At 39.6% G+C, this 16,207-nt stretch overlaps 1 protein-coding gene across 3 annotated transcripts in view; it reads left to right on the top strand.

Moving 5' to 3' along the window:
- Window positions 1–16,207, top strand: part of KLHDC1 (kelch domain containing 1) — a 62,352-nt gene that overhangs the window by 10,589 nt on the left and 35,556 nt on the right. For all 3 annotated transcript variants that reach the window (XM_009211484.4, XM_003901767.5, XM_021941182.2), the window contains exons 2-4: window positions 6,563–6,633; window positions 7,112–7,229; window positions 7,674–7,792. In XM_009211484.4, the coding sequence (XP_009209748.1) occupies window positions 6,563–6,633; window positions 7,112–7,229; window positions 7,674–7,792 (308 nt within the window). The remainder of the gene's footprint in view (window positions 1–6,562; window positions 6,634–7,111; window positions 7,230–7,673; window positions 7,793–16,207) is intronic.

The raw sequence follows: 16,207 nt of genomic DNA, 5'->3' as shown, positions 1-16,207 counted from the left end.
CAACTGTTTATTTTCTAGATTAAGAAATAAACAATACCTTAGAAGCTTCCTTTTATCCTGCATTGATTGCATTGCTCCCAGCACCCCCACTCATACAGGTTACCACTGTCTTAAATTTCTTTATACTTGTACCTCATGTATATCTCTAAACGATATATTATTTGGTTTGGAATCATAGCATATGTTTTCTTTCATGAATTTTTTTTTTTTTTTTTTTTGAGACAGAGTTTCACTCTTGTTGCCTAGGCTGGATTGCAGTGGCACGATCTCAGCTCACTGTAACCTCCACCTCCTGGGTTCAAGTGATCCTCCTGCCTCAGCCTCCCAAGTAGCTGGAATTACAGGTGCCCACCACCACACCCAGCTAATTTTTGTATTTTTAGTAGAGATGGGGTTTCACCATGTTGGGCAAGGTGATCTTGGACTCCTCACCTTAGGTGATCCACCCACCTCGGCCTCTCAAAGTGCTGGAATTACAGGTGTGAGCCAGTTGTTAAATAATTTGAAAATCATCTCTGGATCTATTCATTTGATGTATATCCTATATAACATTCTACTGTATGAGTTTACTGCAATTTATCCATTCCATTATTGGTGAATATTTGAATATTTCTAATTTTTTGCTATTATAAGCATTCTTATAACATGCTTCCTATTGTGTATTCATAAAGGCATGTACATTCCCTAGGGAATCTACCAATGAATGAAATGTTGGTTCACTTGATATGCACATCTCCAAAATTATTTGGAAATGTCAGACTGTTACCAAAGCATTTGTATCAATTTACACTCCCACCAGCCACTTCCTTGCCCCATATCCTTGACAACACATTTGGTACCATCTGGCCTTACATTTTTGCCATTCCAGTGAGTGCAACATGATAGTTCATTGTGGTTTTTGTTTTCATTTCCCTTGGTTACTGATAAAATTGAGTGTCTAACTTTATGGACTATTTGTGTCTTCTGTAAAAATGCTGGCTCATGTCTTTTGCTCTTTTTTCTATTGGGTTATTTGCTTTTTTAAAAAAACTAATTTATACAAGTTTTAAAATACATAATTGTGTGAGTTCAATATGTCTTCAATTTATAGCTTGTCTTTTTATTTCTTTTTTTTTCTTTTTTCTTTTTTTCTTTTTTTTTTTTTTTTTTTGAGACAGAGTCTCGCTTTGTCGCCCAGGCTGGAGTGCAGTGGTGTAATCTGGGCTCACTGCACCCTCTGCCTCCCAGGCTCAAGCAATTCTCGTGCCTCAGCCTCCTGAGTAGCTGGGATCACAGGTGCCCGCCACCACGCCCAGCTAATTTTTTGTATTTTTAGTAGAGGCCAGAGTTTCACCATGTTGACCGGGCTGGCCTTGAACTCCTGACCTCGGGTGTTCTGCCCACCTTGGCCTCCCAAAGTGCTGGGATTACAAGCATGAGCCACTGTGCCTGGCCTTGTCAAATATATTCTAACCATTCCTAGAAATGGGAAGAGGAGTCAAGGGAGAATTTTTTTTTTTTGAAAGATGAGATGAGGCATGTTTGTGTATTGATAGGAATAAGGAAAACTTGGGCTGGGCGCGGTGGCTCACCCCTGTAATCCCAGCACTTTGGGAGGCCGAGGCAGGTGGATCACAAGGTCAGGAGTTCGAGACCAGCCTGGCCAATGTGGTGAAACCCTGTCTCTACTAAAAATACAAAAATTAGCTGGGTGTGGTGGCAGGTGCCTATTTCCCAGCTACTCGGGAGGCTGAGGCAGGAGAGTTGCTTGAACCCAGGAGGCGGAGGTTGCAGTGAGCCAAGATGGCACCACTGCACTCTAGCCTGAGTGACAGAGTGAGACTCCATCTCAAAAAAAAAGAAAAGAGAAGGAAAACTTGTGGAAAAGAAAGGATAATGTAGGAGGGAAGTCTCTGAGAAAGTGAGAAGGAACTAGGTCTAAACTTTTCAATCCTGTACTTTATCTGTGTTGAGATATTAGGGAAAATGACTTTTAAAAAATATCAGTTTGAAGTGACTGTGCAGTGAGTTTAACAGATGTTATTCACTTACCCGTTCACTCAATCAATAAATATTTTATTTGTCTTTTATGTGTGAGGCACTGTAGTAGGCTCTGGGAGCATAACAAGATAGACAAGATCCCTGTACTCATGAAGCTTACAGTTTAGCAGTATTGGTGGTGGTGAGGGTGGGTGTGATACAGACAAGGAACTTCAAAGGGAAAGTACAGGACTATAAGAGCCTTTAATAGGGGACCTTAATACTTTAAACTATGATAGAGAATAGGTTAAAGAAGTACCTTTAAGCTGATTCCCAAAAAAGGAGGAGTTAGGCAAACTCTGAAAGAGCACTACAAGAAGAGAAAAGAGAATAGATGAATGGTCCTATCATAGCAAGGAACTAGGAGATGTTTAAGCACTGAACGCATACTGTGTGTGAAAGGCAACTTGAAATTTCGAGGGACAGCAGGTACCATATAATATAGAATCATAAACATTTTAGATTATGCTAAAAGCAAGAGGGAGCCATTGAAAGGACTTAAACAGAATAATGACAATTCACTTTCATAATATTTTTTTTTTTTTTTGAGATGGAGTCTTGCTCTGTCATCCAGGCTAGAGTGCAGTGGCATGATCTCAGCTGACTGCAACCTCCGCCTCCTGGGTTCAAGCAGTTCTCCTGCCTCAGCCTCCCAAGTAGCTAAGACTACAGGCGCCCGCCATCACGCCTGGCTAATTTTTTTGTATTTTTAGTAGAGACAGGGTTTCACCATATTGGCCAGGCTGGTCTCAAACTCCTGACCTTGTAATCTGCTTGCCTCAGCCTCCCAAAGTGCTAGGATTACAGGTGTGAGCCACTGCACCCAGCCTATAATATTTCTTTTGTAAAGGAGTACACATGAGACTACTGGAACCTAATGCTTATTCAGTAGCTCCCCTTCTTAAAATTATTTGTTTACTTAGACATTTTAATATGGATTCCTCAGTCAGACATGAGTGTAAGTTTATGTTTTTTCACTGTTTGAAATTTTTTTTATTTTAATTTTTGTGAGTACATAGTAGGTATATATATTTATGGGATGCATGAGATATTGATACAGGCATGCAATGCATAATAGTCACATCATATAAAATGGGGTATCTATCCCCTCAAGTATTTATCCTTTGTGTTGCAGACAATCCAATTACATTCTTTTAGTTATTTTGAAATGTACAATTATTATTGACTATAGTCACCCTGTTGTGCTATCAAATACTAGGTCTTATTCTTTCTAACTATTTTTTGGTACCCATTAGCCATTCCTACCCACCCACCCCCACCCTCCCACTACCCTTCCTAGCCTCTGCTAACTGTCTTTCTGCTCTCTATTTCCATGAGGTCAATTGTTTTGATTTTTACATCTCACGTAAGAGCATGTGATGTTTGTCTTTCTGTGTCTGGCTTATTTCACTTAGCTAATGACCTCCAGTTCCATCCATGTTATTGCAAATAACAGGATCTCATTCTTTTTTATAGTGGAATGGTACTCCATTGTGTATGAGTACCACATTTTCTTTATTCATTCATGTGCTGATAGACACAAGTTGCTTCCAAATTTTGGGTATTGTGAACAGTGCTGCAACAAACATGGGAGTGCAGATATTTCTGCAATACACTGATTTCCTTTCTTTTGCATATATACCTAGCAGTGGGGGTGCTGGATCATATGGTGGCTCTATTTTTAATTTTTTAAGGAACCTCCAAACTGTTCTCCATAGTAGTTGTACTAATTTACATTCCCACCAACAGTGTATGAGGGTTCCTTTTCTTCACTTCCTTGCCAGTATTTGTTACTGCCTTTTGGATAAAAGCCATTTTAACTGAAGTGAGATAATATCTCATTGTAGTTTTGATTTGCATTTCTCTGATGATCAGTGATGTTGAGTACCTTTTCCTGTGCCTGTTTGCCATTCATATGTCTTTGGAGAAATGTGCATACAAATATTTTGCCCATTTTTAAATTAGATTGTTAGATTTTTTTTTCCTGTAGAGTCGTTTGAGCTCCTTATATATTCTGGTTATTAATCCCTTGTCAGATGGGAAGTTTGCAAATGTTTTCTCCCATTCTGTAGGTTGTCACTTCATTTTGTTGATTGTTCCCTTCACTGTGCAGAAGCATTTAAAATTGATATGATCCCATTTGTCCATTTTTGCTTTGGTGCCCTGTGCCTGTGGGGTATTATTCAAGAAATTTTTGCCCAGACCAATGTCCTGGAGAGTTTCCCCCCTGTTTTCTTGTAGTAGTTTTATAGTTTGAAGTCTTAGATTTAAGTCTTTATACCATTTTGATGTTATTTTTGTATATGGTGAAAGACAGGAGTCTAGTTTTATTCTTTTGCACCATCTATTGAAAAGACTCAGACATGAGTGTAAGTTTAATTTCCTTGGAAGTAATACAACAGTTTTCTCTTTTTACGTGTGTGTGTGTGTGTGTGTGTGTGTGTGTGTGAGACAGAGAGAGAGAAAGAGACATGGTAGACAAGATACTCTTTTTTTTTTTGAGACAGAGTCTCCATCTGTTGCCTAGGCTAGAGTGCAATGGCACAGTCTCAGCTCACTGCAACCTCCATCTCCAGGGTTCAAGTGATTCACCTGCCTCAGCCTCCCGAGTTGCTGGGATTACAGGCACACGCCACCACGCCCAGCTGATTTTTGTATTTTTAGTAGAGATGAGGTTTCACCATGTTGGCCAGGATGGTCTCAATCTCTTGACCTCGTGATCCACCTGCCTCTGCCTGCCAAAGTGCTGGGATTACAGGCGTGAGCCACCACACCCGGCCTTTTTTTTTTTTTTTTTTTTTTTTAAGAAACAGGGCCTGCCTCTTTCACCTAGGCTGGAGTGCAGTGGTACTAGCATAGCTCACTGCAGCCTCGAACTCCTGAGCTCAAGTGATCCTCCCACCGCAGCCTCCTGAGTAACTAGGACTACAGGCGTGTGCCACCAGGCCTAACTAATATTTTGGTTTGTTTTTTTTTTTTTTTTTTTTAGAGTCAGGGTCTGGCTATGATGCCCAGGCTGGTCTTGAATTCCTGGATTCAAGCAATCCTCCTGCCTTGGCCTCCCAAAGTGCTGGGATTACAGGAATGAGCCACTACACCCAGCCTATTTTTAAATTTAAAGAACATATAGTGAGAAACAGCTAAATCTTCTTAGCATGTTAATAACATGTATTAGTTTTAGAAATTCTTAAAGTGCTATTTTAAAATTCTAGTTTTTTGTTTGTTTGTTTGTTTTGTTTGTTTTTGAGACGAATTCTCACTCTTTTGCCCAGGCTGGAGTGCAGTGTCACAATTTCAGCTCACTGCAACCTCTGCCTCCCAGGTTCAAGCAATTCTCCTCCTCCAGCCTCCTGAGTAGCTGGGATTACAGGCATATGCCACCATGCCCAGCTAGATTTTTTGTATTTTTAGTAGAGGTGGAGTTTCACTATGTTGGCCAGGCTGGTCTCAAACTCCTAACTTCAGGTGATCCACCTGCCTCAGCCTCCCAAAGTGCTGGGATTACACTGTGCTGGGATTACAAAGTGCTGGCTGAGCCACTGTGCCCAGCTGGTTATGTTTGAATTATTATATAGATTCTGAGAACTATGACAGATTTGTGTAAAAATTTATTTTAAGCCCTAAGTTTGTTTAAGCTCAAAATAAGTAAGATTGTTATACAAGTCTGACTTCTCTTTTCATCATGAATGTAAGAATGTGCTATTCTACTTGTGATCAGCTTCTTTCTTTTTTTTTTTTTTTTTGAGACGGAGTCTCGCTGTGTCTCCCAGGCTGGAGTGCAGTGGCGTGATCTCGGCTCACTGCAAGCTCCGCCTCCCGGGTTCACGCCATTCTCCCGCCTCAGCCTCCCAAGTAGCTGAGACTACAGGCGCCCGCCACCACGCCCGGCTAGTTTTTTGTATTTTTTTAGTAGAGACGGGGTTTCACCATGTTAGCCAGGATAGTGTGATCAGCTTCTTTAGAGATTATTCAAGTTCAGAGTTGTCATTTTGACTAGTTAAATGTATTTTGTGATCCTTATATTCTAGATTTAATGAACAACTAATACTATGCCCTGCATATAGTAGGCACTCAAAAAATATGTTCAGTGAATTAAAGTATCTGAGATATCTTAATAAGATATTTAGTTGTATCTTTTAAAAATTTCCTCCATTAATACTTCCTGTCACCCAAAATATATTGCCCTTTTTTGATGATCTTTTTCTTCCTGGCTTTATAGTCTTTAATATTCTGCTCTAAATCTTATTGTTTTGCTGTTTTCTTTTACGTAAAGCCCCTTTTAAAGGTTTAATTGTCCTAAGTATTTTCTTGAGACTTATATACTTGCTATGTTTTACTTGGATCCTTTATTGTTTTCCCACTTTCTCTTAGAAAATCTTTCTTTCGTTTTCTTTTGATATATTTTATTTTATTTTGAAAAAAATCCTTGAGCCTTCTTTTGTGTTTTATAGTATTTTCCTAGCAATTTTTCTCATCCTGAGAAGCTGTGTAACTGTTTGCTATGTACTTGATAAACATAATTTTATGTATTCTGTATTTTTAGTCTATTGAAGACAATGAAGTATATTTGCCTAATGATGAAATTTGGACCTATGATATTGATAGTGGGTTGTGGTAAGTAATTTTAAATTGCATACTGTCTGATCTTAATTTCTATTATAAATGTTTCTGTAGACTTTAGGGAATTTGAGACCATACTTTGAATATACTGCTACATTTTTGAAGTCTCTCTTTCCTTTTCTTTCAATGCTTTAATTTTCTGATGCTTTCATTCCCCTGCTGTCTTCCCTGCTTCATTTTTTGTCTTTTAGTATTTCTCTCAAGACCAGTGCTGTCTCTGAAGATTTTGTTTTATTCTGCAAATTCCCAGTTCTAGTGATGTGTGAAATTTTTGTGATTTTTTTTTTTTCCCAGCAAATTGAAAAATTTTTACCCTGGATCTTCTTAGAGTTTTTACATTATTGGTCACCATTACATTATAATTGTAATTGACAGTGACAGTTTTCACTGACAAAAGTACTCATGGAGTTTAAAGAGAATTTTAATTTGCCTTTCTGGAAAGTTATGGGATTCCATGTTATTCTTGCTGCAGGAGAATGCACCTCATGGAAGGAGAACTCCCAGCCTCCATGTCAGGAAGCTGTGGTGCTTGCATTAATGGAAAGCTGTACATTTTTGGAGGATATGATGACAAAGGATACAGCAATCGAGTAATAATTTCTTTAATTCAAGAGTGCAGCAAAATGTAATATTTAATGTATCATTTCATCTCACAAGTTACAAATATTTTAAAAAGCAGATATATATAGAAAACCTTAAACTTATGATTAAAGATTTTAAAGCTAGATTGAAAATGCAGCAGTTCTGCTTTTCTCTTCTTCTGTGTCTTTCTGCTTCGGAATTAACTGCATACTTAATTGATATTCATAGGATAAGAGCAGGATGGGAAAGACCTATTTTAATATGTTTTATATATCATTTTTACTCCTAAAACTGTCTCGTTTTTATTAATTCTACAATTTTTAATTTTTAATAGGTAACAAGCTTACCTATTAAAAAGAAAAAAATAGTATTAATTCTTGGATCACATTCCCTCTGATGTAGATTTAATTTTTAAATGCCGTGTCTGCTAATAGTGTTCTCGTCTTTTAAAGCTTTATTTTGTTAATTTACGAACACGAGATGGAACCTACATTTGGGAAAAAATCACCAACTTTGAAGGACAACCACCCACACCACGTGATAAACTTTCCTGCTGGGTATATAAAGACAGGTAATGCAGCAGTTGCACTTAATGCATTATGTCTACCTAAGCAAAGATAACAACTTTTGGCTAAAATACAGAACACTTAAAGGTATGAGTTTTTTCAGGATAGCAATTGATTTTCTAAATAATCGGAATATCTGTGGATAATGCCCGTTGTATTTCTTCCTTTCTAATCTTTAAACTTTTTGTTTCCTTATTGCACTGGGTAGGACCTTGAGTAAATCCAGTGCTTATGTTTATACTTTCACATATTACTCATTCTTTTTCTCTGAACAACATACATCATTCCCCTACTCTGAGCATCAATAAAACTAGATGGTAGCCTCTTCATCCCTCTCTGCCTCCCCTTCCTTCAACACCAGTTTTTGTGAGTTACGTTTGTAATCCTTCTGTTCCATTTTTGGGAAGAAGGGGAACTTTAGTGATGAACATTTTAGCTCCCCACTCCCTGTTTATCATTTCTTGCTAATTCTTTTTAACTATTCTTTGTGGTTTTTCACATTTTTATTCTTTATGTCCTTTACTGTATTTTCTGTGATAGTTGTCTCTTTGCTGTTTGTAACATTGTCTTCATTTCTGAAATGAGTTTTTCTCCCCTTTTATTTCTTTCCTGATTTTTTGTTTTTTGTTTTTTGGAGATGGAGCCTCACTCTGTCACTCAGGCTGGAGTGCAATGGCATGATCTCTGCTCACTGCAACCTCTGCCTCCCATGTTCAAGCGATTCTCTGGCCTCAGCCTCCTGAGTAGCTGGGATTACTGGCGCCTGCCACCATGCTCGGCTAATTTTTGTGTTTTTATTTTATTTATTTATTTATTTTTGAGACAGAGTCTCACTCTATCACCTAGGCTGGAATGCAGTGGCGCGATCTTAGCTCACTGCAACCTCCATCTCCCAGGTTCAAGCAATTCTCTTGCCTCAGCCTCCCAAGTAGCTAGGACAATAGGGGTGTGCTACCAAGCTGGCTAATTTTTTTTGTATTTTTAGTAGAGACTGTGTTTCACTGTGTTAGCCAGGATGATCTCAATCCCCTGTGCTTGTGGTCCCCCAGCCTCGGCCTCCCAAAGTGCTGGGATTACAAGCATGAGCCACTGCGCCTGGCCCTAATTTTTGTATTTTTAGTAGAGATGGGGTTTCGCCATGTTGGCCAGGCTAGTCTCGAACTCCTGACCTCATCATTTACCCGCCTTGGCCTCCCAAAGTGCTGGGATTACAGGTGTGAGCCACTGTGCCTGGCCTTCTTTCCTAATTTCTAACAATTCTGTTTCAGCTCCTCATATTTTATGGCCATCAACTTTGTTATTTGAGTTCTTATATTTTTTGTTTTAAGGGTTTTCTTCATTGCTAATTACTTTATTAAATTTTATTTGTGTTTTAAAATATCATTCGGTATTCAATTTCCAGTTTTCAGAGTTGCTTGTTTGTCTCTTAAATGTTTTTAAACAATTGTTCAGTAGAGGACTAGATAAGGTCTATACATTGCAATCAATTTATATGTCTTTTTTTTTTTTTTTTTTGAGGCAGAATCTCTCTCTGTCGCCCAGGCTGGAATGCAGTGGTGCCATTTCGGCTCACTGTAACCTCTGCCTCCCAAGTTCAAGCAATTCTCCTGCCTCACCCTCCTGAGTAGCTGGGACGACAGGCACATACCACCATGCCTGGCTAATTTTTTTGTATTTTTAGTAGAGACCAGGTTTTACCGTGTTAGCCAGGATGGTCTCGATCTGACCTTGTGATCCACCTGCCTTGGCCTCCCAAGGTGCTGGGATTACAGGCATGAGCCACTGCACCCGGCCAATATGCCTTTCAAGTTGCTTTTATTCTAGATATTTCCTTTTGGTCTTTTTTTGTTGTTTTGTTCTTGAAATTTATTTGATAAAGAAACCATGTCATTTGGCTGTAGAATACCAATAGTCTGCACTGTGTTGGTTGTATCTCTGATATCATTTAACGTATTCATCTACACCTTCTATTTTCTGTAAATTGGTACTTAGATCTAGAAACTTAAGCAAATTAATGTTCTTGTGTTGGTTGTTGGTTTGGGAGCAAATAAAAAGTACTTCATAGCTATGTTTGTTTGTTTGTTTGTTTTGCGATGGAGTCTTCCTCTGTTGCCTAGGCTGGAGTGCAATGGTGCGATCTCAGCTCACTGCAACCTCTGCCTCCTGGGTTCAAGTGATTCTCCTGCGAGCTCAGCCTCCTAAGTAGCTGGGATTACAGGCACCTACTACCATGCCCGGCTATTTTTTTTTTTTTTTTTTTTTGAGACGGATGGAGTCCCCCTCTATTGCCGAGGATGAAGTGCAGTGGTGGAATCTTGGCTCACTGCAACCTCTGCCTCCTGGGTTCAAGCGATTCTTCTGCCTCAGCCTCCCGAAGCTGGGACTACAGGCGTGTGCCGCCACGCCTGAATAGTTTGTTTTTTTTTGTTTGTTTTTTTTGTGTGTGTGTGAGACGGAGTCTCGCTCTGCCGCCCAGGCTGGAGTGCAATGGCCGGATCTCAGCTCACTGCAAGCTCCGCCTCCCGGGTTCACGCCATTCTCCTGCCTCAGCCTCCTGAGTAGTTGGGACTAGAGGCGCCCGCCACCGCGCCCGGCTAGTTTTTTGTATTTTTTAGTAGAGATGGGGTTTCACCGGTTTAGCCAGGATGGTCTCGATCTCCTGACCTCGTGATCCGCCCGTCTCGGCCTCCCAAAGTGCTGGGATTACAGGCTTGAGCCACCGCGCCCGGCCTTTTTTTTTTTTGTATTTTTAGTAGAGATGGGGTTTCACCATATTGGCCAGGCTGGTCTCGAACTTCTGACCTCGTGATCCTCCTGCCTCCGCCTCCCAAAGTGCTGGGATTACAGGCATGAATCACCGCACCCGGCTTAATTTTTGTATTTTTTAGTAGAGACGGGGTTTCACCATGTTAACCAGGCTGGTCTTGAACTCCTGACTTCCTGACCTCAGGTGATACACCCTCCTCGGCCTCCGAAAGTGCTGGGATTACAGGCGTGAGCCAGCACGCCTGGCCCATAGCTTTTTTTTTTTTTTTTTTGAGATGGAGTCTCGCTGTGTCACCCAGCCTGGAGTGCAGTGGTGCGATCTCCGCTCACTGCAAGCTCCGCCTCCTGGGTTCACGCCATTCTCCTGTCTCAGCCTCCTGAGTAGCTAAAACTACAGGCGCCCGCCACCACGCCCGGGTTTTTTTTGTTTTTTGGGTTTTTTTTGTTTTTTTGTATTTTTAGTAGAGACAGGGTTTTACCATGTTAGCCAGGATGGTCTTGATATCCTGACTTCGTGATCCACCCGCCTCGGCCTTCCAAAGTGCTGGGATAACAGGCGTGAGCCACCGCGCCCGGCCCATAGCTAACTATTTTTAGACATTAGTAGGCACATGTTTGGTTGTCTCTGTATGTTAGCAAGTACCGATGATTGTTGACTAGATCCATTTTTGTACGAGAATATGCAAAGTGATGATATTCTAATTCTATTATTTGTTCTTAATTTGTTAGTGGAATACTTCTATAAAAAGAAGCTTTCTTTAACTGTTTATTAACCCTAAGGTACTGTATAGGAAAATCAGGATAAATGCTTGATTCTTTCCCCTTTTGGATCAGTGTTCAGGAGTCATTTCTCTAGTATCCTTCAAAGTGGTCAGTAAGGTTTTAAATTACCATTTTAAAATCAGGGATTTGAAATATTTGATGTCGGCCTTCCCTAGTGGCTCTCGCCTATAATCCCAGCATTTTGGGGGGCTGCGGTAGGAGGATCACTTGGGGCCAAGAGTTGGAGACCAGCCTGGCCAACATGGCAAAACCCCATCTTTACTAAATTTAGAAAAAAAATAGCCAGATGTGGTGGCATGCTATGCACCTATGGTCCCAGCTACTTGGGAGGCTGAGGCAGGAGGATATGAATAGTATAGTATTTGACTCATATACTCATGTATAGTATAGTATTTGACTCAAATACCCTGACTCATATACTATACATGTATAGTATGTTATTTAATATATACTTTAACATATACTTAACACATAGTATATATAATATAAAATGTCTATATATTATATATACTTTTATATATATACTTAATATATTATATATTTGTATATACTTTATTTCCATATATGTGGAAATTACATGTACACTTTATTTCCATATATATAGAAAATATATATATACTTTATTTCCATATATATGGAGACTTATTTTTATATATTTTATATTTTATATATAATGCATACTTAATATATTATATATTATATATTTTATATTATGTATATTATATTAAGTGTATATGTATTTATATATATTTTACTTTATTATTATTTTTTTATGAGACAGAGTCTCATTCTGTCACCCAGGCTGGAGTGCAGTGGCATGATCTTGGCTCACTGCAACCTCCGACTCCCTGGTTCAAGCTCTTCTCCTGCTTCAGCCTCCCAAGTAGCTGGGATTACAGGCATGCACCACCACGCCCAGCTAATATTTGTATTTTTAGTAGAGACGGGGTTTCACCATGTTGGCAAGGATGGTTTTGATCTCTTGACCTCATGATCTGACCGCCTCAGCCTCTCAAAGTGCTGGGATTACAGGCGTGAGCCACCAAGCCCAGCCTACTTTATTATATTAAGTATATTAAGTATATATAAAAGTATATATAAAATATAAAATACAGACCAGATGCAGTGGCTCACGCCTGTAAGCCCAGCACTTTAGGAGGCCGAGGCAGGCAGATCACTTGAGGTCAGGAGTTCGAGACCAGCCTGGCCAACATGGTGAAACTCCATCTCTATTAAAAATACAAAGATTATTTTTTTTGCGTGGTGGCAGGCACTTGTAGTCCCAGCTACTCAGGAGGCTGAGGCAAGAGAATAGCTTGAACCTGGGAGGCGGAGGTTTCAGTGACCTAAGGTTGTACCATTATACTCCAGCCTGGGTGACAAGAGTGAAACTCTGTCTAAAAAAAAAAAAAAATAGTCCAGGCGCGGTGGCTCACGCCTGTAATCCCAGCACTTTGGGAGGCCGAGGCGGGCGGATCACGAGGCGGGCGGATCACGAGGTCAGGAGATCGAGACCACAGTGAAACCCCGTCTCTACTAAAAATACAAAAACTTAGCCGGGCGCGGTGGCGGGCGCCTGTAGTCCCAGCTACTCAGGAGCTTGCAGTGAGCCGAGATTGCGCCACTGCACTCCAGCCTGGGCGACAGAGCAAGACTCTGTCTTTAAAAAAAAAAAAAAGATATGTATATAAAAAATAAAAGATAAAACATAGCCTTACCTTTTAAACCTAGATGTTTATGAGCAATGAGTATTGATTTTTATTAAATACTTTTTCTTTTAAAGTCGTTTGAGGTTTTTTTCTCATTTAAGTACTGATGTCATTAAATATTTTCTAATATGATATACTCGTGTTTCTGATATAAATCTTACTTGGTTGTAACAAGTATTTCAACATATCGTTGAATTTTATTCACAGGTATATACATAATTTTTTAGGAGGAGTAATTGATAGCTTTGTTGATTTGCCTCCTGGTTATGCTTAACTTTTTGTCATTTTGGTTTGCAAAAAGCATTTTAAGGGATAGAGGCAAACATAGGACTGAACTCTATCGCTGAACCTTATATAGGCTTATATAAAGGGAATATCTTTGAATGCTTATGACAATGACGTGTGTTTCTGTAAGCCACTCTGGTTTTCTGCCTTTGTTTTTCCAGGTTAATCTACCCTATATTTTTGGACCTTTAAAGGTTTTTTTGTTGTTGTTAATATGTAAAAGAAACCAGTAACAGTGATTGCCCTAGGCAAGGAAATTAAGTGACAGAGTAGGAGGGAGACTTGCCTTTTGCTATGCTTTTTTTTTTTTTTTTTTTTTTTTGAGACAGTCTAGCTCTTGTCACCCAGGCTGGAGTGCAGTGACGTGATCTCTACTCACTGCAACCTCTGCCTCCTGGTTCAAGGGATTCTCCTGCTTCAGCCTCCCAAATAGCTGGGGTTACAGGTGCCTGCCACCATGCCCAGATAATTTTTGTATTTTTGGTAGAGACAGGGTTTCACCATGTTGGCCAGGCTGGTCTCAAACTCCAGACCTCAGGTGATCCGCCCACCTCAGCCTCCCAAAGTGCTGGGATTACAGCCATGAGATACCACACCCGGCTTGCTACACCTTTTTGAAAGGTTGTGGTAAATACATAAAACATAAAATTTTTCATTTTAACTATATCAAGTATACAATCCAGTGGCATTAATTACCTTCATAATGTTGTGCAACCATCACCAGTACCTACTTCCAAACTTTTTAATTACTCCAAACAGAAACTCTGTACCCATTAAGGAATATCTCCCCATTCTCCCTTCTTTCCAACCCCTGGTGACCTCTAATCTTTCCGTCTATAATAATTTACGAATAAGCAGATAATAGGTATGTCATAAAAATTGAATTATAAAATGTTTGTTCTTTTTGTCTGCCTTATTTCACTTAACATGATGTTTTCAAGGTGCATTATGTTGTAGCATATATTATTCCTTTTTATCGCTGAGTAATATTCCACTGTATATATATACCGCGTGTTGTTTAGCCATTTATATGTTGATAGATGCTTGGGTTGTTTCTACTTTTTGGCTATTTGTGAATAATGCTGCTGTCAGTGTTGGCATATAACTTTGTTTGATTCAATTTTCAATTCTTTTGAGTATATATGTTAAGAATAGAACTGCTAGGTCATTTGGTGAATCTATGTTTCAGTTTTTGAGGAACCACCAACTATCTTCCTTAGTGATTATACCATTTTACATTCCCACCAGCAAGAAACAAGGGTTCCAGTTTCCCCACATCCTCACCTATGCTTATTTTGGGTGTGTGTGTGTGTGTGTGTGTGTGTGTGTGTGTTTAATAATAGCTATACTAGCAGATGTGAAATAGCATTTCATTGTGATTTTGATTTGTATTTTCCTAATGACTAATGATGTTGGCTTATTGGACATTTGTACATCTTCTTTGGAGAAATGTCTATTCAAATCGTTTACCCATTTAAAAAAACAAGTTGTCTGTCTTTTTGATGTTACGTTACAGTAGTACTTTACATATTCTGGGTGTTGATCCCTTATCAGATATATTTAGTTGTATTTTATTTGTCTTGCTTTGGTATCATGGTAATGCTAGTCTCAAACTAAGTTAGGAAGTATTCCCTCCTCACTTTTTTTCTTTTTTTTTTTTTTTGGAAGAGTTTGAGTGGGATTGGTGTTAATTCTTTTTAAAATATTTGGTAGAATTCGCCAGTGAAGCCATTTGGTCTTGGGCTTTTCTTTCTTGGGAGGGTTTTGATTACTGATTCAATCGTCTTACTTGTTATAGGTTTATTCAGATTTTCTATTTCTTCTTGAGATATATTTTGTTTTTGTTTTTATAAGAGTCAGGCTCTTTCTCTGTTACCCAGACTGGAGTGCAGTGGTGCTATCATGGCTTACTGCAGCTTTGAACTCCTTGAACCCTCAAGCAGTCCTTCCACCCCAGCCTCCTGAATAGCTGGGACTACAGGCACGTGCCACCATCCCTGACTAAGATTTTTATTATTTGTAGGGATAGGGTCTCATTATGTTGCCAGGCTGGTCTCAGACTCTTGGCTTCAAGTGATCCTTTCACCGCAGCCTCCCAAATTGCTAGGATTACAGGCATGAACCACTGTGCCCGGCATTGAGGGTGTGCATCTTTCCAGGAAGTTTTCCATTTCATCTAAGTTATCCAACTTGTTGATACACCCTTCTTCATGGTATTCTGTTTTTTTGTTGTTGTTGTTGTTTGTTTGTTTTTGAGACAGGGTCTCACTCTGGTTGCCCAGGCAGGAGTGTAGTGGTACTGTCTTGGTTTGCTGCAGCCTCTACCTCCTAAGCTCAGGTGATTCTCCTACCTCAGCCTCCCAAACAGGCGGGACTACAGGTGCACGCCATCACGCACAGCTGAGTTTTTTGTACTTTTAGAAACAAGGTTTCACCATGTTGGCCAGGCTGGTCTTGAACTCCTGGACTCAGGCAATCTGCCTACCTCGGCCTCCCAAAGTGCTGGGATTAAAGATGTGAACCAGCATGCCCAGCATAGTATTCTTTTGTCATCCTTTTTATTCTGTAGTATCTTCACTTCTGATTTTAGTAATTTGAATCTGCTCACTTTTTTCTTACTACAGCTGTCTAAGCATTTGTCAATTTTGTTGATCTTTTCAAAGAATCAACTTTTGTTTTGTTGCTTTTCTTTCTTTTATTTTCTTTTCTTTCTTTCTTTTTTTTTTTTTTGAGTCGTAGTCTCACTCTGTTCACTCTGTTGCCCAGGTTGGAGTGCAGTGACATGATCGTGGCTCACTGCAACCCCCACCTCCTGGGTTCAAGCGATTCTCCTGCCTCAGCCTCCCAAGTAGCTGGGATTACAGCCGCCTGCCACCA

This window comes from Papio anubis, chromosome 7, assembly GCF_008728515.1.
Source record: "Papio anubis isolate 15944 chromosome 7, Panubis1.0, whole genome shotgun sequence".
Lineage (NCBI taxonomy): Eukaryota > Metazoa > Chordata > Mammalia > Primates > Cercopithecidae > Papio > Papio anubis.
Note: the sequence above shows the minus strand (reverse complement) of the source record. Positions and strands in the feature narration are given on the sequence as shown.